The sequence below is a fragment of the Pelobates fuscus genome, chromosome 1 (genome assembly GCF_036172605.1).
Source record: "Pelobates fuscus isolate aPelFus1 chromosome 1, aPelFus1.pri, whole genome shotgun sequence".
In the NCBI taxonomy this organism is placed as follows: Eukaryota; Metazoa; Chordata; class Amphibia; order Anura; family Pelobatidae; genus Pelobates; species Pelobates fuscus.
In genome coordinates, this window is record NC_086317.1 from 322,133,106 (window position 1) to 322,154,477 (window position 21,372).

At 39.3% G+C, this 21,372-nt stretch overlaps 1 protein-coding gene across 1 annotated transcript in view; it reads right to left on the reverse strand.

Annotated features, from left to right (window-relative positions):
• Positions 1–11,149: 11,149 nt before the first annotated feature.
• TMCO3 (transmembrane and coiled-coil domains 3) overlaps positions 11,150–21,372 on the reverse strand; it is a 50,736-nt gene continuing 40,513 nt past the window's right edge. The window contains exons 12-13 of the mRNA XM_063459575.1: positions 19,157–19,306; positions 11,150–12,495 (exon numbers count right to left, since the gene is read on the reverse strand). Of these exons, the coding sequence (XP_063315645.1) occupies positions 12,382–12,495; positions 19,157–19,306 (264 nt within the window). The 3' untranslated portion in view covers positions 11,150–12,381. The remainder of the gene's footprint in view (positions 12,496–19,156; positions 19,307–21,372) is intronic.

Below are 21,372 nucleotides of genomic sequence, written 5' to 3' on the forward strand. Positions count from 1 at the left end.
AATCACGGCCTCTAAGAGGTGCTTCCTCTTTAAAACCAGTTTAGATTTTCTTTCAGATTCAACATCCTCATACCCAGCATGGTGATTAATTCAGTGCTTCTCTATAAGAAGTAACAGATTGGTACTACAGCAATCCTTTACCCTACCATCTAGGGAACTATTTACATTTCTTCGCATAAAGAATATCCTACAAATTCACAAATTACATAGAGTCAGGTCCACACAAACGCCACCATTTGTTCTCAAATGCCTAGGCAAACTACAAAACGCCAAAACAATTTCCCTATGTTATAACTCCCTCATGAACGCAGGGACTAAAGATACGCCCTCCTACATGAAAGCTTGGGAGAAAGACCTGAACATACAGGTAGACCAAGCCTCTTGGACGACAACACTGGGCCAGGTAAAGAGAGCTACACATAGCATAAGCCACAGGGAAGCGTTCTGCAAACTAGCGATGAGGTGGTATCTAGTACCCGCACGCTTAGCACATATTTACCAGAGTGCCTCCCCAACTTGTTGGAGGTGTCACAATGAAATAGGCACACTCCTCCATATGTTCTGGTCCTGCTCGATCATAGAGAAATTCTGGTCAGAGGTGGAAATACTTCTAGTACAGAAGCTACACATAGCTGTCCCAAAGTCACCGGAAAGCTACCTCCTACATATCCTCCCACACTCTCTAAGGGAAGACGAAATACACATATTTACCCATTGCCTCATAGCGGCAAAAATAGCTGTAGCCTATAGATGGAAAACACCACAAAGCCCTAGCCTCTCAGAGGTCATCACTCGCATTGATACGACGAGTGGGTATGAACAGATGGCCAGCCGCCTTGACAATAGGGAACATACATACTATGCACGTTGGCACAGATGGGTTCAATTCAGAGCTCAACGGGAGCCTTCCGAGGGCATACCACTACACAGTAGCTAGTCGCTCTACAGGTGGATCTCTACCCCGAACTGGGCAGACGAATCTCCTTCAATTACAGAATATGTTGTTTAAGTTTTAACTGCATGTATTGATCTGCCCATAGTCTTAAGGATTAATGTCACAATATCTGTTACTGTCATAATATTTGTCTTGTAATGTATTTACATATATTTGGACTCGATTGGTGCCTCCTGCAAAGGTTCGCACACTCTCTGATATACTTGATCTGCGTCATCAAGAACCACTGTTGGTTTTAATATAAGGCTGTATCCCCTCCCCCCCCTCCCTTCTTTCTTTCTGTACCCCAATATTTCCCATTTTATGTTGAATATGAGAGAAAATGTCAATAAAAATCTAGACATTGAAAAAAAAAAGAAGTAACAGATTGGTAGAGCATAGCGATTGGATAGATGGACAGGGCATGCACAGCCATAAGGTGGCACAGGCAGCTGCCTAAGGCGCACCGGCATGAGGGGCGCAAACTTCAGGTGACCAGCAGAAGGGGAGCACACAGCAGTGTTCCCCTGCTGTCAGTCACTAAACGTAGCATGGCAAAGCGGACCGTGCTAGGGGATCTTCTGTATCCTCTATCCGGTCGGACAGGAAGTGTTTGCTGAGGAAGTTTCACTATCATGCTCAATATTTCCTCTTCATGCAATTTTAATATGTCCTGAAGACAGGACTCTGAAATATTAACCTATTATAATAATGCTTTGTACCAGTAAAATTGGCATTGCTGTGCATCTGTGATGTGGTTCAAGATCCCATCATGTGGTTCTAACTTTTCTACCAGTTGAAAGACTGATGTATGAGATGTTAACTAGTAAAACTAAAATAGATGTTCATATCTAATTAAAACACTGACGGGGTTTTACACAAAGCATAAATTGATGGGATTTTAATATTTTAGTCCAAAGTAGCTTAACTGGAACGATTCTCTAAATTAGCTTTATATTAATCTTGGCCCTAAATTTTAAGTTTTCTTTAAATTCCTTACATTTGGCCCTAACATGAATATCTTGTTTGTGTATTTTGCATGTATTTCTATTTCCATAAAATTCAATAAATACTTAGTATCATTTTTATTTCCTCTTCTGTCATTTTATAACTCCCACACTGGCTTAAGCACAAATGTTCAAACATAAAGGTATGTTCCAACAGATATTCATTGTCATGCATGGCATGTCTCTTTCAACAGGTTCAACCAACTTGAACAGCCAGAAAAGGTTAAATTTCCTTATAAAATGTTAGAAGTGACAGTTACAGTAAAGTTTATTAAATCCAAACTCATTAAAAAAATATATATACACAAAGGAAATACTTTAAATAATTTGATGTTTGCTGATGTAAGTCTTCGTGCCAGCTAATCACATAATTTGTCTGAATGACTTGAGACCTAACACATAGGGGTTCATTCACTAAACTTCCTTGTGGTTCAGGGCTCAGTCAATTACTCAGAGCTCTGGTTGCGGCACTGAGTCGTTGAGAAACACAGAAGGACTACGATGGAACTCTTAAAGTGAACTGCACCCAGTAGAGACCACAACACTATTTTAAGAAGGTTAGAGGACACAGGGCTGAGCAAGGAGAGCTTTTTGAACCCCCTGCTGGCTCACATAGGACCCCTCACAGCCACTGGTTACTGGCATAGTACAATGTTCCACTGGATCCGTCTCAGCCTGGGTCTTAGGCTGCCACCTATGCCACTTTATAGGTAGTCCTGACTGTGTGGGTGGTATGCTTGGAGAGCAGGAGGACCACCTGAAGGAGGTCTCATCTTCTCTATCTGGCACATAGATTCAAACCAAAGAGTGGATTGACAGATGGAGCAAAGGCCTATTTTTTTTTTAACATTTTTTCTCCCAATCTATACATTTGCTAGCAATGCTGCTAGCATAATTTATAGGTGGAACTTTATGCTCTTTAAAACAAACATCAGTTGTCTTGACTTTGACCATTACAACTGAAAAACAGTATTTCTATTTTATAAAACATATTATTTATGTGTGTTATGGCTTGCCCAAAGAGATATGTATTAAGAAACGTCTTAAAGGATTGAAGGTTAGTAAGGTCTAATTGGGATGGAGGGCTAATAAGTAATCTTTCAAGATTCTTTTCTTTCAGGACTGGGAGGATGACAGATGTGGTTCCTATATTCAAAAAGGGTTCAAAATCCTTGGTTGGAAATTATAGACCGTTGAGCTTAATATCTGTGGCTGGGACAACATTCAGGAATTCATTGAGAAGAACACCATTACCAGCAACAAATATCATGATTTTACGAAACATAGGTCATGTCAAACCAACTTAGTTGCATTCTACAAAGAAGTAAAAGTATAGATCAAGGTGTTGCAGTGGATGTGATCTACTTGGATTTTGCCAAGGCATTTGATACTGTTCCACACAATAGGTTAGTGTTCAAACTCAAAGAAATTGGTCTAGATGAAAATTCTATTTCTTGGGTAGAACACTGGCTTAAAACAGAGTATAGAGAGTTGTCATTAATGGTACATTTTCAAGCTGGACAAAAGTGGTAAGTGGTGTCACTCAGGGTTCTGTTCTGGGACCGCTTCTATTTAATATATTTATAAATGATCTTGAAATAAGCATTGAAAGTCATGTTTCAATGTTTGCAGATGACACAAAACTCTGTAAAGTAATACAATGTGAGCAAGATATTACCTTGCTGCAGAGGGGTTTAGATAGATTGGGGCACTCAAATGGCAAATTCAATTTAATGTAGAAAAATGCAAAGTTGTGCACTACGGGGTAAAGAATATACAAGCAACTTATACCCTAAATGGTATTAAATTAGGGATAACAACACATGAGAAGGATTTGGGATTTGTTATAGACACCAAACTAGGCAACAATGTGTAATATCAATCAGCAATGACTAAGGCCAGTAATGTATTGTCATTGTCATGTATAAAAAGGGGCATTAATTCTCATTTTGCCCCTTTATAAATCACTGGTAAGACCACATCTTGCCTATGCTTTGCAATTTTGGGCACCTGTTCTTAAAGGTATTATGGCACTAGAAAAAGTGCAGAGGCGAACAAAAAAATTAATACAATGAATGGAATATTTTAGTTATGAAGAAAGGATAACAAATGTAAAGCTCTTTAGTTAAGAAAAACGGTGGGGATATTATGACATTATACAAATATATCCTGGGCCATTATAAACTATTTTATGGATATCTATTCACAAACCAGACAATACATAGGACACAAGGTCATGTGTTTAGACACAAAGAAAATAGATTAAGTCTAAGGCAAAGGAAAGAATTTTACAGTAAGAACAATAAGGATATGGAATTCTCTGCCTGAAGAAGTGGCTTTATCAGTGTCTGTACAAATGTTTAACCCCTTAAGGACCAAACTTCTGGAATAAAAGAGAATCATGACATGTCACACATGTCATGTGTTCTTAAGGGGTTAAACAGCAACTGGATGCATACTTGCAAAAACATAATATTCATATTCACAGGATATAATTTTTAAATTGTGGGGTTCTTGATCTGAGGGGAAATCTGACTGCCATTCTGAGATCAATAAGTATTTTTTCCCCCTAGTTTGTTGCAAAATTGGAAGTGCTTCAAACTTTTTTTTCTTTCCTTCTTTTGGATCAACAGAAAAAAAACAGATGTGAGAAAGTTGGAACTTGATGGACTCATGTCTCTTCTTTTCAGCCTACGTAACTATGTAACATAGCAAAAGAGATGCACTTAAAAAATCCTGAAGATGGTAATAAGCAGTGCAAACCGAGGATAGGAGAAGATCACAAGAACAGTGACCGAGAAGGGGTGTAACTGAATTAATGAAGACATGTAATGGGGATTAGGGATGGCTAGTGATTTATATGTTAGTGTTTAAATCTAAAGTGTAGGATTCCCTTGAATCCTGAAGTGTGGAGGAGTAACTATATCCTTGGTAAATGAAAATTAATATCAATGTTAATGTAAAAAAAAAAAAAAGGAAGGGGAGTAAAATAAAATAGTTCCATGGAAGACTGAGAGTCAGTGAGACAGAACAGCATGTTTCCTTACACGATGATGGAGATGTCAGCCCACACCCATATGCCACTCTCTTATACATTCCAAAAGAGGATTTAAAATATATAAAAAGTAATAAAAAAAATTTATGTAAAATATATAATTAGGGAATCATTATCTACATTATAAATCTAATGATTACATTTGAAATTCCATTAAAAAATGTAGAATAGTAATTCTAGAGGCACATTGTTCATGCAATGAAATTCTATTAAAAAAATGATAAATATTAGGCTGTAACTAAATTTAATGTATTGGTATTTTTAGTCCCAGCAGATTCCCTTAACTTCTGCATGTAATGTCATTGTACTGCCATTTCTCAACATTAACCCCTTAAGGACACATGACGTGTGACATGTCATGATTCCCTTTTATTCCAGAAGTTTGGTCCTTAAGGGGTTAAAACATGACTGACTGCATTTGATGTCTGCTTTTCTTTCCAGATTGTAGCCTGACCAATATCCATAAGGCCCCCTAAAATCCTATCATTACTCAAGCAAAGCTCTCAGTCAGTTTAATTTCTGGGCTATACTCAGTGAAGGCGATGGTAAAACTCCTGTCCTCCAAGATCGCAGCTTGAAGAAGGATATTCGACCACATGGGTCACAAAAAAAAAAGATCTGGCTTGGGTGATTGGTCTTCTGTCTTCTTCGTCCCCTGCCTTATGACTCCATGCAATGCCGAACCTACCGACCTATTCATCTTATGACCAGACCATCTCTAACACAGTTAGTGTGTCTCAAACTTCAGTGGTGGCTGAGCCACATGAAAGCCTGGAATGGCAGGGCCATCTTTGGATCCCGCCTAGACTTTGTACTGCAAATCAGATGTCCACACCATGGGCTAGGGGGCGGAGTGCGACAGTGTGGCTTTAGGAGGTCTTTGGAGTCCAGATAAACAACACCTGCACATTAACTGTCTGGAATGGCTCGCAGGATCCTTTGCTGTTCTTAGCTTCACAAAAGATAGTACCCACTGCTCTCTGGTTCTCCGGATTGACAATGTGTTGGTGGCCCACTGCATAAACAGCCAGAGTGACTGCTGCTTGGAACTTCTGGCACCTTCGGACCTCTACCAGTATTGCCTTGACAAACATCTCTCCTTAGGGGTGGAATACCCCCCCCCCCGGGGAAAATCTTGTTGCGGATTGGTTGTTTCATCAATGGAGAGATGCCAGCAATTGGAGACTACACCCAGTGGTCTTTTGCCTCATGGATCGCCTTCGGGGCCTTCTTAGTCTGGACCTGTTCATATATAATGTGAATTGTTACTCTATTTTAGCTGGCTGCTAGATCCTCTCTGCCTGGCAGTGAACGCATTCCTGCAGACATGGCCACCGTGACGGGAATATACATATTTTTTGCTCTCCATGTTACAGCAGGGCCTTTATCTTCTGAAGCAACAGTGCATGGGGATTCTGCAGAGAGAACCACTCTGGAGCACTCAGCCTTTGTTTCCGTTGCTTCTGGAATTGTCTGCTATGATTTTTTTTTTTTTTGTCAATCTTTCTTTTATTAAGGCATGTAGAATGGGGTACAGAAGAAAAATTGGGGGAAACATTCAAGAGATTTACAGCATAGGGTTGGTACATCAATCAGAGAGTAGATAATGTTTCCAGGATTGCGATGCCTCATTTTTAAAAATTTTTGTTGTTAAACTTTAGCTTGAAAATACAGGCTATGGACCATAAGATCCGATTGGTAAGTCGCAGAAATATTATAACCAGACCTCTGGAGAAACCCGGTTAGACAGTATACGCTCAATTTAGGATTAACAGAACAAGCTTAACTTAAGTGGTACAAATTAAAGTAAAGATGTCAGGGTGAGGATCAATATAGATGATATACACGGCTTAATAGCGCAGAATCTTGGCAGTAACAGGCTAATAATTGGTCTAGTAAAACATGGGTAGAAACACGTTGGGAATTTGCGCCAGGCTTAAGAACAAGAAAATCTTAATCATCATGAGGATAATTATCCGATCCCAAGAGTGTTATAGAGTAAGAGACAGCAGGGTGGCATGCAGAGTGGTAACGAGAATGGCAAAACTATATGCACTTATTATATCGTAAAGAGCACAGTAAGGCTAATTTGTTTAATGTAAAGAGACAGGTAAAACATCATGCTGTGTAAGTTCCTTGCAGGTTATGGTTATGAAAGAAGCTAATAGGTTAATCCAGCTTGTCTACAGCAGCATCGGCTAAGCAGAGATATGACAGTATGCGATCAGCTGAGAATTTACTCTCTGAGCTGCCACTATGTTAGAGCTGTACATACTAGGTAGCAGGATACAGTGTAAAACTGAAATGATATGGTACAGTTCAGTTATAGACATGCAAATATATACATAATAACTGTAGCATAACCTTATTGTTGTGCAATTGGTTTGGGTAATCCGTTAGTGCTTCTTGTTAGTACCACTGCACATTTTATCACACTTAAAAAACCCGAGCAAAGCTCTCTGCTCTATGTCAGGGTATATGGCCACTATGTTTGCTAAGACAGGGCTAGAATCCGTACTGTATCATGCTGATATGAGTTATTAGATGCTTAAAGTCCATAGTTCGGTTGGTCAAATTGCAGTTACTGCGTCGCGGGCTGGATTGTTAGATGGGGGCCGCAACCTGCAGGTTCCTGGATTACCTCACCCGATGCCTGTTCTGGTAGCTCTGCTTGCGTGACCGGGTAGACGTGGGTCGCGCCAGCCCCCTCTGGGCAGTATCGCCGGCAGCGACTGCAGGTGGGTCAGCGAGGAATGGAAGTGGTTGCTGCAGGGGGCTTCTCCCTTCCTCCCGGCATAGTGTGGGGTTGGCACCTTATGTCCACAGACTCGGTTGCCTCTCAAGGCCGGGTCTTTCCCATTATGGGCGCTGAGGAGGGTCTTGTTGGTCATCCGCCGCCTGCGGCGGGCGGCTCTCCGGCGATGTGGTAGGTGTATAGGAGGGAGTCTCCTAGCGTACCCCTGCCCGGGTGGGTGTACCGCCCGTCGGTGCGTGGCGGTTGTTCCTGGGGTCTGCTCACTCTGCCTCGCAGTTTGGGGCTGCCTTGACTCTTCCATGCAGTTAGAGGTTTGGAGTGCCATCCGCTCCTCCAACATCTTCCAGAAACGGTTGAGCAGAGCGTCAAGCCGCTCATGCAGAGGCTGGGTGGAGGTTTGGTCTGTAATTGGGCCTGTTGCCGCCATTTTAGGTGCGGTCGCTTGGTCTCTCGTTTCGCGCTCTCGGCTGTTCTCACCCATTACGCTTAGTTCAGGTTTCGGGTACACGCTTGTGTGGATCAGGATAACCCCCGCTGGTCCTGGGGGGGGTTGGAAGGCTCGATGCTGCGGGTGCTGCTTGTTTCGGCGGGTCAGGAGAGCGGCCGTCTCTCCCATCCCCCATGCGTGGTAGGCCCAAAGTTCCCGGCCCGGTTTCTCAGCATATGTGCAGGCTTTTAAGGTGTCATTCTGTGCCTCAATTTGCATGGTGCCGGTTGCTGTGTTGGCAGGACCGATTCAGGCAAGAGTTCCTCAGTTTATCGCCGAAAAGCGGGCCCAGGCTCGGGAGCTCGCTGAAAGCATGTCTGCTCAGCTCCCCGGTCAGGCCCCGCCCCTGTCTGCTATGATTTCTTTCCTCAGTCACCATCACTCCTGGATCAAGAGAGGAATTCTCACCTAATAATCTTGCAAGATCACCTTCTTCTAGGAGTAAGTACCATTTCCGAAGATTATGAAATATGTTAGGTCTATCATCAATTGGGCTCCAGGCACAAGAAAATCTTAACTGCAAACCTGAAGAACGTGGCATAGCTGGTGTCTGGAAAGACACCCTGTTATGGCAGTCTTGAATTTTTCTCTTACTTTTTTTTTTTTTTTATGGTTATGTTAACTGTTTCTTTGCTGCTGGAGGTATCAGTAAAGAAGGTCTAAGCCAATATTTGCCTCCTGTCCTTGATACAATTTAGCTAATTTCTTCACCAAGGCTAGAATAATATATGACCAGATCCAATACTGGGCATATGACCTATGAGATAATGGACTTTCAAGACTTGGACATGACAAACTACCTATTTGAGCTTGGGCTGGATGACATAAACATAGTTTCTGAACAGATAATGTGACCACTGAGACAGAGGAGGAAGAGAAAAGAAATAGGGGCTCTGAAATCATCAGTCTGGTGAGGAGTTTATAAGTATAATATAGGGAACGTGGTATTGAATTAAATTGAGTTAACTGTGGTACACTGAGCAGAGGTGTGTACAAACATGAGAGACAGTTTCTACTGCAGTTATCTACTAAAATGTAGATTTTGTGTACAGAACAGTAATCTGTATCAATGAAGTTTACCATAAAGTGGAGTATGAAGTGAAAGAATTCTAGAGCTGTATAAAGGAAACTTTTAGAGAACGCAAAATGCACAAGTTAATCCTGGAGCTGCCCCGCCATAAATTAACATGAAAAAGTAAATTGAAATTGCTTCCAGTAATAGCATCTATATGTGCAAAGTGTTTAACTAGATTGCTGGCCTACATGGCAGTCAACACATTGTGTCTTGTTTATTGCAAAGCTGTGCTCTAATGCCTTCTTCTGTAATATGCCTAGAAACTAGTTTGGTCATGCACTGATAGGCTTACACAAGAAAATTAACAATGAGCTTAATGGATACAAGGAAAACAAAAGGGAGGCACGTCCAAAATACGCCAGGTTAAATACGTTCAAAATTAGGTTTATAACTTAAGGTGTGATGAAGACTTTTTAGAAGAGTTGTGGAAGCTTGTAGATTCCAGAACAGAGTGTTCTCGTCAGAAAATGCATCAACAATTTTTTAAAGAATTGTAACACATGGGCTAGCTCTCCTTAATGTTCTAGGCACGGTAGGTGGTTTGACAAACTCATTCATTGTATGCGTTATATTTGGATGAGGACCTTTGTTATAGAGCATGTGGATGGTTTACATGCATACCTGTCACGTTTACATGATTTGCGAATAAACAAAAATGGGATACAGCTGAATGACTAAAAAACAAACGAATACATAGCACATAGTGAAGTACAATAATAGCAATTGGATTTAGCCCACAATGATTGCACTCACGAAAAAGTGTAGAGTAATGCGCCTTTAAGCCCACATGGGGCTGAAGTAACGTTCACCTTCCACGGATGGGTAACTCTGTCTTCCAAGAAATGGGAGTATGCCAGTTTAAATGTAAAAAGTTTTTTATTTTTGAGGCAATAACAAGCCTTAATAAAAAATAAATGAATAAAATTAGATTGCAGTTAATTTCGTGAGTGCAATCATTGTGGGCTAAATCCAATTGCTATTATTGTACTTCACTATGTGCTATGTATTCTTTTGTTTTTTAGTCATTCAGCTGTATCCCATTTTTGTTTATTCGCATATCTGTATTTGAGGTCCGTTTGGGGGAAACCTCTTGGGAAGCTGTACTCATCTCACACTCAGTTAAGTACTTCTGCATATTTTTACCATTTAGTTGGTTAGGTGCATTTGTATTTCTTGTGTGTTTTTTTTTCTCTTTTTCTTTTTATTCATACGTTTACATGATTTTCCTGATTCATTCAGCAAACCAATGCTAGCAGAATGGGTTGAGGAGTAGTTTGTGCTCTAACATTATTGTTATGGGAAACATTGTGCGTGTATTGTGCTTGATTAACATAAAATATCCATGAAAGTTATGGTAACTGTGCACAAGGTTGCTGTGTGGATAATGACTTTTTTAGATCCTGATATTAAAGCTATTTAAGGGAACTTATCTTGCAGACTTGAGAACTATTTTGTTATTCTGACAAAATTGTTTGTGAACATGCGTTAAAAGAATCCCAGTGCCCCTTACAGCAGCTTCATATTAGTACTGCTGTAAGGGGCCGTGATGACAGCATTGAGTCACAAACAACCACAGAAGACGTGGACAGAAGAGGTACAACATATTATAACTACTATAGAGGATCTAGGCATCTCAATAAACTGGTCTGGGTTAAGACATTTAGTTGCTGTCTGTCTATATGACAGCCACTAGTAGTGTTTCTGATGTGACAATTAATGATTCTATTAATACATTTGTGTGGAACAGTGTAAACAATACACCATAAAGTCATTTCCAGCATATAATTGGAATAAACTAATAAAATCTAATTACAAAATATATTCATAAACCCAAAACAGATTCAAATATTTTTCTTTATTTGTTTCTTCCATTAATTTACCAATCATCCTTCAGGTGTGACAATAAACATAGCAACCTAATGCTTGATCCAAGCAACTATCAATATAAAATGCCTCTGTGCACATAGAATGTTTAGGGCTATACTGAGGTTGGTAGCATATTGGGCTAAAAAAATGTGCAATTGTTTTAGAGAAATAAACAGCCGTCTCACTGGCCCCTTTTATACCCTCAAATATCAGAGCTCTTTGTACTTCGAAGGGTAAGTTATTAGCAGCATTCCTAAACACATGGGCATTTAGATCTTTGTTATTCCCTTTGGTCTCTATTGAACACAATGCAATTAGTTAACAGTCAATACAATATAAAAATAACAGTAACACTCGTACAGCTTTGTGCAACAATATGATTATGTTCCCAGCAACCAAATACAATTCCTTCTATTATATATTTAAGGACATTGCTAATGCTGTGTGCAGTTACGTATTATATCAAAGAAATACCTTCATCACAGGGAATTACACCTGTAAGGAAGAAGCAGGAGAACCATAGCCTGCCTCCTCGATAAGACACACCAAACAAGAAGGGATAGAATCTAGTTTCAGAAAGTGGAGAAATAAAGAGTATACAATATTCCCTCATACACAATAATTCAACGAGTTGGCAAAATACGACAATGCGCATGGCATTCATTATTGCAGAGATTTTAGTTTAATCTTAGCTCTAAAGACATATATTATGTGCCTGGTAGTGAGACCTGAAGCTTTCATATGATCTCATTAGATAAACTGATATTTCCGAGCAGGATATTCAGCAGCGGGAGTCCACAGTAAATGTGCTGTGCACAGTCACAAACGGATTGTGCCAACAGCACACGACATGTAGGAAAAATACAGATTGCACTTGCACACTATTATTTTACAAGGAATTTCAATACAAAGGCACATTAAGGAGAATTATTCAAGGCTTTCTCCAGGATGTCATATATTCTATGTAATTAATAAAAATAAATGTAGTGTGATCGACCATGGAGTGGAAATCCTAAAACACGTCACTATTAAAAGCATCACCCACTCTGGCTTGCTCTGAATTGTGCTGTTAACCCAATCCTATTGGGTTGCATGGTTCTCATGACAGCAAGCCTAGAGAATCATAGAAGAGAGGCACCAATCTCTAAAAGAACAGTGTGTTATTATTTTCACCTCGATGCCACCACTAATACAGTCTGTGCTCAAGTGCTCACACGTTTCTCTGGTCTTGGAACACATTTGGTGATAGCTACTCTCCATAATACAGGCGCAAGCAGGAGGCTTAATGTTGTCACGCTCAGGATAAGCAGGTAGACCTGGAACAAGAAAGCATAATATAAATGAATTTCAAAGCATTTCAGCTAGATCGGGACTACTTTCCATCTAAACAGCTTAGCATCTTGTAAAGCTCTCTTTCAATGGATTCAAAGGTAGACTGTCACTACTTCTGTAAACTATTGAAATTTACTTATAACTCATGTAATACTTTTTGTCATGACATGCTTTGGTTTCTTTTATATTAAAGATTTAGCAAATTACAACGCAGTACTGTTCTGACAACGCAAAAGCCAGAACACACACTGCAAATGAATAGATGAAATATAAACTATATGTGAGATTTATGAAGGCAAAACAGGTGCTATTTTGGGTGCAATGTACTAAATCTTGAGAATCATTCTATTGGTTTCCACAGTGATAACGTCTTAGTTAGCTCTTTGCCCCAGTTTAACATCTGTTTTGCCTTAAAGAAACACTATAGTCACCTAAATTACTTTAGATAAATAAAGCAGTTTTAGTGTATAGATCATTACCCTGCAATTTCATTGTCATTTAGGAGTTAAATCACTTTGTTTCTGTTTATGCAGCCCTTGCCACACCTCCCCTGGCTATGATTGACAGAGCCTGCATGAGAAAAAAAAACTGGTTTCACTTTCAAACAGATGTAATTTACCTTTAATAATTGTATCTCAATCTCTAAATTGAACGTTAATCACATACAGGAGGCTCTTGCAGGGTCTAGCAAGCTATTAACATAGCAGGGGATAAGAAAATCTAAATTAAACAGAACTTGCAATAAAGAAAGCCTAAATAGGGCTCTCTTTACAGGAAGTGTTTATGGAAGACTGTGCAAGTCACATGCAGGGAGGTGTGACTAGGGTTCATAAACAAAGGGATTTAACTCCTAAATGGCAGAGGATTGAGCAGTGAGGCTGCAGGGGCATGTTCTATACACCAAAACTGCTTCATTAAGCTAAAGTTGTTCAGGTGACTATAGTGTCCCTTTAATGAATCTCTCACATTATTCAATTTATTTTCTTCTTTGTATGGTCTCTCAATGCTGATTACCAGGTGCAAAGGACATAACTTATAACAATAGTAGAAAGAATAGAATGGTCCAGGTACTCAAGGTTTGTAAATCAGACAGCCTTGGATCCAGCCAAGCACCTGGTTTGAGAAGAGAGTGCGGGAAACCTCTTGTTCCTACATAACTTATAACAATGACACACATGAAACTGAAATCGATGCACCCAGTACAGGAGTTCTACATTTAAATTGTATTTTTCACACCCCACAAAAAAAACATTTGTTCAATACAGGGAGTGCAGAATTATTAGGCAAGTTGTATTTTTGAGGATTAATTTTATTATTGAACAACAACCATGTTCTCAATGAACCCAAAAAAACTCATTAATATCAAAGCTGAATATTTTTGGAAGTAGTTTTTAGTTTGTTTTTAGTTTTAGCTATTTTAGGGGGATATCTGTGTGTGCAGGTGACTATTACTGTGCATAATTATTAGGCAACTTAACAAAAAACAAATATATACCCATTTCAATTATTTATTTTTACCAGTGAAACCAATATAACATCTCAACATTCACAAATATACATTTCTGACATTCAAAAACAAAACAAAAACAAATCAGTGACCAATATAGCCACCTTTCTTTGCAAGGACACTCAAAAGCCTGCCATCCATGGATTCTGTCAGTGTTTTGATCTGTTCACCATCAACATTGCGTGCAGAAGCAACCACAGCCTCCCAGACACTGTTTTCCATCCTTGTAAATCTCACATTTGATGATGGACCACAGGTTCTCAATGGGGTTCAGATCAGGTGAACAAGGAGGCCATGTCATTAGATTTTCTTCTTTTATACCCTTTCTTGCCAGCCACGCTGTGGAGTACTTGGACGCGTGTGATGGAGCATTGTCCTGCATGAAAATCATGTTTTTCTTGAAGGATGCAGACTTCTTCCTGTACCACTGCTTGAAGAAGGTGTCTTCCAGAAACTCGCAGTAGGACTGGGAGTTGAGCTTGACTCCATCCTCAACCCGAAAAGGCCCCACAAGCTCATCTTTGATGATACCAGCCCAAACCAGTACTCCACCTCCACCTTGCTGGCGTCTGAGTCGGACTGGAGCTCTCTGCCCTTTACCAGTCCAGCCACGGGCCCATCCATCTGGCCCATCAAGACTCACTCTCATTTCATCAGTCCATAAAACCTTAGAAAAATCAGTCTTGAGATATTTCTTGGCCCAGTCTTGACGTTTCAGCTTGTGTGTCTTGTTCAGTGGTGGTCGTCTTTCAGCCTTTCTTACCTTGGCCATGTCTCTGAGTATTGCACACTTGTGCTTTTGGGCACTCCAGTGATGTTGCAGCTTTGAAATATGGCCAAACTGGTGGCAAGTGGCATCTTGGCAGCTGCACGCTTGACTTTTCTCAGTTCAAGGGCAGTTATTTTGCGCCTTGGTTTTTCCACACGCTTCTTGCGACCCTGTTGACTATTTTGAATGAAACGCTTGATTGTTCGATGATCACGCATCAGAAGCTTTGCAATTTTAAGAGTGCTGCATCCCTCTGCAAGATATCTCACTATTTTTTGAGCCTGTCAAGTCCTTCTTTTGACCCATTTTGCCAAAGGAAATGAAGTTGCCTAATAATTATGCACACCTGATATAGGGTGTTGATGTCATTAGACCACACCCCTTCTTATTACAGAGATGCACATCACCTAATATGCTTAATTGGTAGTAGGCTTTCGAGCCTATACAGCTTGGAGTAAGACAACATGCATAAAGAGGATGATGTGGTCAAAATACTCATTTGCCTAATAATTCTGCACTCCCTGTATATGGATGAGTAAACATATTACAAATACGCGGAAATGACAGTTGCCCTTTAAAAAAAAAAACTCATTTCAATTTAGTCTGCACTGCCTGTGTATATTGCTAGATTATGGAGAAAATACTATGCAGTATAAAATCGTTTCCCTTAAGGGATCATATGTTCAAAGAACATCTTGTCCCCTAAGCTATCATATGTTCAGAAAACGCCTATGTCATTTCTCTACAGCACAACATATTTTCCCCTGAGACCAGCAACAGAAGGAGGATCAGAAAACTAAGAGAATAATTAGTAAATGTTCTCATTAGGTATGGTGGTATAAAAAACAAAGCAAAAATAATAAAAATAAATAATATATATATATATATATATATATATATATATATATATGAGAAAAAGATAAATAAAAAATTGATAATTATTTTTATAAAAAGATAATATACTAATAATAAAAGAAGGAAATTTATTTTGATTTGATATAGATATGTGAAGAAGATCTGTAAGTGGTAGAGAGAAATTAAAAATAATTAAATGTGGAAGTTTTACCTTACATATCCCATACTAAAGACTAAAAAAAATACAGTGCAAAATAAAAGTGAAAGTAAAATGCAAACTAATGTAATCTCAGGGTTAGTTAGTGTATGAAAATCGTTTTTTGTTAACATTCAGTCAATAGTTGTCTATATGTTTAACCGTGTATCCACAGATTATTGTTTTTTTTAGAAGCTGCCATCTGGAATTCTGATAGTTCTAAATCTACGTGTTTTCATAATCTTCTAGTGCTGAAAGTAGAGTTTTGTCTCCACCCCCATTTGCTCAGAAACAGAATTAGAAAGAAGAAAAAAATATACATACATGAAAAAAAAAACTACAAACAAAGCAAATGTACACACAGAAAATTCCATAAAGAACACAGAACATAACAACCAATTAAACCTGCATTCCGCTTGTCAGTCAAAGTTTGATTTGTTATACAAATTAGACAGGCCTAACTACCATGCCACACAAAACATGCAATCTTACGTAGGTAGCTAGGCAAACATTGTAAGGTATTCTATTCTATAAAACCCTTCCAGAAAACTGATAAGTGAAATGTGACAATTATATTTATTTATTGGCTTAACCTAAAAGTGAAACTACTGTATAAAATTAAATGTTTAACCTGGGAACAAAAGAACCGGAACAAAAGCAACTTATATTCCCCTAGCTATTAAGTAGTACGTATTAAAGGCAGGCAGCTAAATACCTACAGTAGTAGAATTAATAGGATAAATATCTAAAAAAAAAAAAATCAGAAATCTGCTAACATAGTGATAAAGTGTTTTAATACTGTATGGTCTTTCCTTACATAACAGCCCAGCACCCTAGAATTAATATGAACGAGTGCAAATAACAATAGGGAACAATTTAATGAGATCAAGTAATTACTTTTCGTTTAGAGTTTAGGCATTGAAAAGTAATACATATGATGCTCCTAATGATATATTAATTTCTGACAATGCAATATTCAGCACAGTAGGTGCAACCTCAGTTTGATTGATATTTACTCAATGGCAAACACTGTTGAAATCACAGACACTAGCAGTTGGTAAGAACTGGAGATTCATGGCATAAAATGGCAAGAACACGGTTTTGTCTCTTAAGATCAAGCAAATTCCATCATTATTTTGGAGGCAAAGTAAAATGCCTCTTCAAGGCCCTAAGTGAAACTCCGCAATCGCTGCTATCTACCAATAACATTGAATCAAATACAAATCTCCCAATTTTTACGTATTTATTAATTTCAAGGGACACTATAGCCACCAGAACACCAGTTCTTACCAGTGTCCTCACGATTTGCATGAGGACGTCCAGCATCCTCGAAATCCCCACAGGAAAGCATACGTTTGCTGCTTTCCTTTGGGGAAGGCGTAAAGTGAGTGGCACTCGTTGCGCATGGGCATAAGGTTCCCTCTTGGCGCTGATGTCGTAAAGGGCCGAGACTGAGCCAGAGCGACTTCGCCGCTGGAATAAGGCGAGCAAAAGAAAGGGTTGTTTAACCCTTTCAGTGCCACCAGGGAGTGGGGGGCAGAGAAGCACTTTAATGTTAGGAATACAGCCTTGTATTTCTAACAATATAGTGTTCCTTTAAAACTAACAACTATGTTTGGCTAGAAATATGAATATATCTCTAGTAAGTCATCAAGTAAAGTAGCTTTTTTTTAAGCTAATGATAAAGGTAAAGAAATTAAGAGTTTGGTCCACAAATGTTGTGAACCACCACTCTAGGGGAATATTCGAATGGTGAAATCAGTCTATAGATATACAGAGCTACCTGTATCTAATATCTTGCAAATTGCTATACATATGGTGTGACTGGAAAATTCACTAGTTAAGGTACCAGTGGTCTGGCTTGTTTTTATACTATATTCAGCAGTGGAAATCCCATTATTAGAATGATAGAATACACTTCCCTTAAAAGGTAATCTCACACCCTCCCTGGGACAAACGAAGGTACCGGTACTTAAAGCCACCATGTTGTGCAAGTCAATAGAAGGAAATAGTTTCCCTTCTAAAAAGCTGCAAAATATTCCAAAGTTTCTATACTGATTTTTGGACATGTTCAATTCAAACCTTCAAGAACTCAGCATATACAAGTCTATTAGTTTCAAATATTGCTTGGAAGAAATCTGCTAATAAATATAGTCAGATTAACCTATTAAAGGACCACTCTAGGCACCCAGACCACTTCAGCTTAATGAAGTGGTCTGGGTGCCAGGTCCAGCTAGGGTTAACCCATTTTTTTTTATAAACATAGCAGTTTCAGAGAAACTGCTATGTTTATTAATGGGTTAAGCCTTCCCCCTAATCCTCTAGTGGCTGTCTCATTGACAGCCGCTAGAGGCGCTTGCGTGATTCTCACTGTGAAAATCACAGTGAGAGCACGCAAGTGTCCATAGGAAAGCATTGTAAATGCTTTCCTATGCGACCGGCTGAATGCGCGCGCAGCTCTTGCCGCGCGTGCGCATTCAGCCGACGGGGCGGAACGGAGGCGGAGAGGAGGAGGAGAGCTCCCCATCCAGCGCTGGAAAAAGGTACGTTTTAACCATTTTCCCCTTTCCAGGGCCGGGTGGGAGGGGGTCCCTGAGGGTGGGGGCACCCTCAGGGCACTCTAGTGCCAGGAAAACGAGTATGTTTTCCTGGCACTAGAGTGGTCCTTTAATCACTGATATAACCATGACTATATTGCCACAGAGAATGAAAATGAATTGTCAATAAGATTTAAATGGAAGTCTATATCAAGATTGTTTGGTAATTCTGCTATATTTTCTCTCCCTCGAGACGCTAATTATAGCCACATGATCCGCTGACATTTGATACTGGAGTACTCAAATGGTCTATTTTTTTGGTTTCAAAATACAGTATGACCAGTATAATTTTAGGCATTATTTTATATATGTGTATTTTATTTAATTGCTGCAGGAATAGCACTGGAACAATCACTTGCATTCTAGTTGCTGTGGAAGAAAACCTAAATAAAAATAAGCATGAAAAACTTAAATGATTCATAACTCTGAAGTGTGAGTGGGAAAATAATGCCTTCTTGGAGATCTGGTGATATCCACAAAGCAACATTTATAATGTTTTGGGAACATTATTCTCTTCTATTAATGTAGACATACTGTTATAATTCTCTAAAAATGTTCTCTCGTGGTATAAAATACACTATATTTTTCTACTTATTTTTGTTTTAGCACAATGTAATTTATAAATGCATATACTTTTTTTCTTAAAATATACTGATATTACAGGCTTTCAATTTTTTATTTTTCATTTTTTAAAAAAGAATGTCTAAAAGTTAAAGCATACTTCTCTTGATATGATCCCCGACCTACGAGCGCGGCTGCCCAGAACAAAGGAGAACTCGCTGACTTGTGCCAGGCCTGCAGAAACAATCCATTTGATGTACTGGCTGCTTTTGGGCAGAATCAGTGACAGTACAAGCACAGCTAAAACAAACTGAAGAAACAAAATTTGCACATTAAGACAATTATAATTCTGTATACAATGAATTCAAGTCAAAATACATGTTTTTAATAAAGGGTCCTACAAACTGCAATCAGTTTACATTTTTTTTATTTTATTTTTATTTTTTAAATAGCCCGCTGTAGTGGTTATGATACCTCCATAATGCAGGCTCTAGTTCTATGTAAATCATGTTTAAATAGTTTGACACAAACAGAGGTTACCACAGGACCCTGTGGAAAAACCTCATGCTGTCCATATTGCTAATGCTAAGTTACATGTCTGCATGAGCAATATCAGTTTTATCAAAGTTTGGACAGAGTTCATTGACTTAGCATGACAGCTTACACTCTCAGCCAATGAATGTCATCCAAACCTGGACAAAACTGATATTGCTAATGCAGAGGTGTACTAGTGTTATAAACAGAGTGGTCAAGCTGGGGGCATATAGGAGACTATTAGCGTGTGTCAAATCATTCAAGTAGGTTGACACAGAACAGAAGGACAGCACCGTAAACACTACAGTGGGTTGTAGTAATCATGGTACTTAGAGCGCCTTTAAAACTGCCTTAAAAAGGACACTAGAGCTACCAAAACAACTTTAGCTTTATAAAGAGGTTTTGGTGTATAGATTACCCCTGCAGACTCACTGCTCAATTCTCTTCCATTTAAGAGTTAAATTGCTTTGTTTATGCAGCCCTAGTCACACCTCCCAGCATGACTCACATAACCTTCCTAAACTCTTCCTTTAAAGAGATATATAATATTTAAACATCTGTTGAACATGATGTTTAATTTAGAATTCGTTATCTCCTGCTCTTTTAATAGCCTCCTATACCCTACAGGAGCCTCATGTATGTGATTAAAGTTGAATTTATAGAGCGAGATAAACATTTCTAAAATAAAGTTGAGATTTGATTGAAATTACACCATTTTTGAATGAAGACTGTGTTGGTCACAGCCAGGGGAGGTGTGCCTAGGGCCTCATAAACAGAAACAAAAGTGATTTAACTTCTAAATGACAGAATTGAGCAGTGAGACTGCAGGGGCATGATGTTTTAGTGCCTATGGTATCCCTTAAAGTTAATCATACCCAGTGCCCTTGCTATTTTGTAAAATCCCTTGGAGAGAATGTTTTGCAGAGTTCCACAGTAATAAAATTAATGCAAATTTGCACTTGGACTGCAATTAAAGGAAAACTCACCATTGGAGGGGTCTGGGTGCCAACTCCCATCACCCTTAACCCTCCAAGTGTAATTATTGCAGTTTTTAAAAACTGCAATAATTACCTTGCAGGGTTAATCCTCCTCTAGTGTCTGTCTATCAGGCAGCCACTAGAGAGACTTCTGGCTTCTTAGAACACAAAAAGTGTTTTAAACGACGCTGGACGTCCTCACGCTATGCATGAGAACCTCCAGCATCGCCGGAATCCCCATAGTATAGCAGTGAATAATGCTTTCCTATGGGGAGGTTTAATATGCGCGTGCGCGGCCATGTCAATGTCAGCTGGCGGGGAGCATGGGCGGAGCTTGAACCCATCGCCGAGGGACATCGGCGCTGGATTCAGCTAAGTCACTGAAGGGGTTTTAACCCATTCAGCAACATAGGATGGGGGGTGGGAGGAAGGCGGGCAGTGCAGGAACCTGCAGGGCCAGGAAAACGGATATGTTTTCCTGGCACTGGAGAGTCCCTTTAAGTTAATAACTCAAAGAGACATTCCAAGAACTATAGCCACTACAGATTATTGTAGTGGTTATGGTGCAAAACATTTTCCGTTTTCATGAGACTATTTTCAAGCAGCTTGACAGTGTTTTCTTGGCACTCAAAGTTGGCATCATAAAAAAATGCTGTTTCCCTGCAGTCCTTCTGGTATGTTGTCCCGTCCTCAAAGCCTAACACTGCACATCTTAACACGCACATCATGCACATGCCATACAAATATCTTGGCCAGATAATGATAAATTAAACATGTGCATCACAATGTTTGTAATGAGAGGGCTCTAGGTGCTGGGAAAATTTGTCAAGTCTCTTGAAAACAGTTTGACAAAGCCAGTGACTGC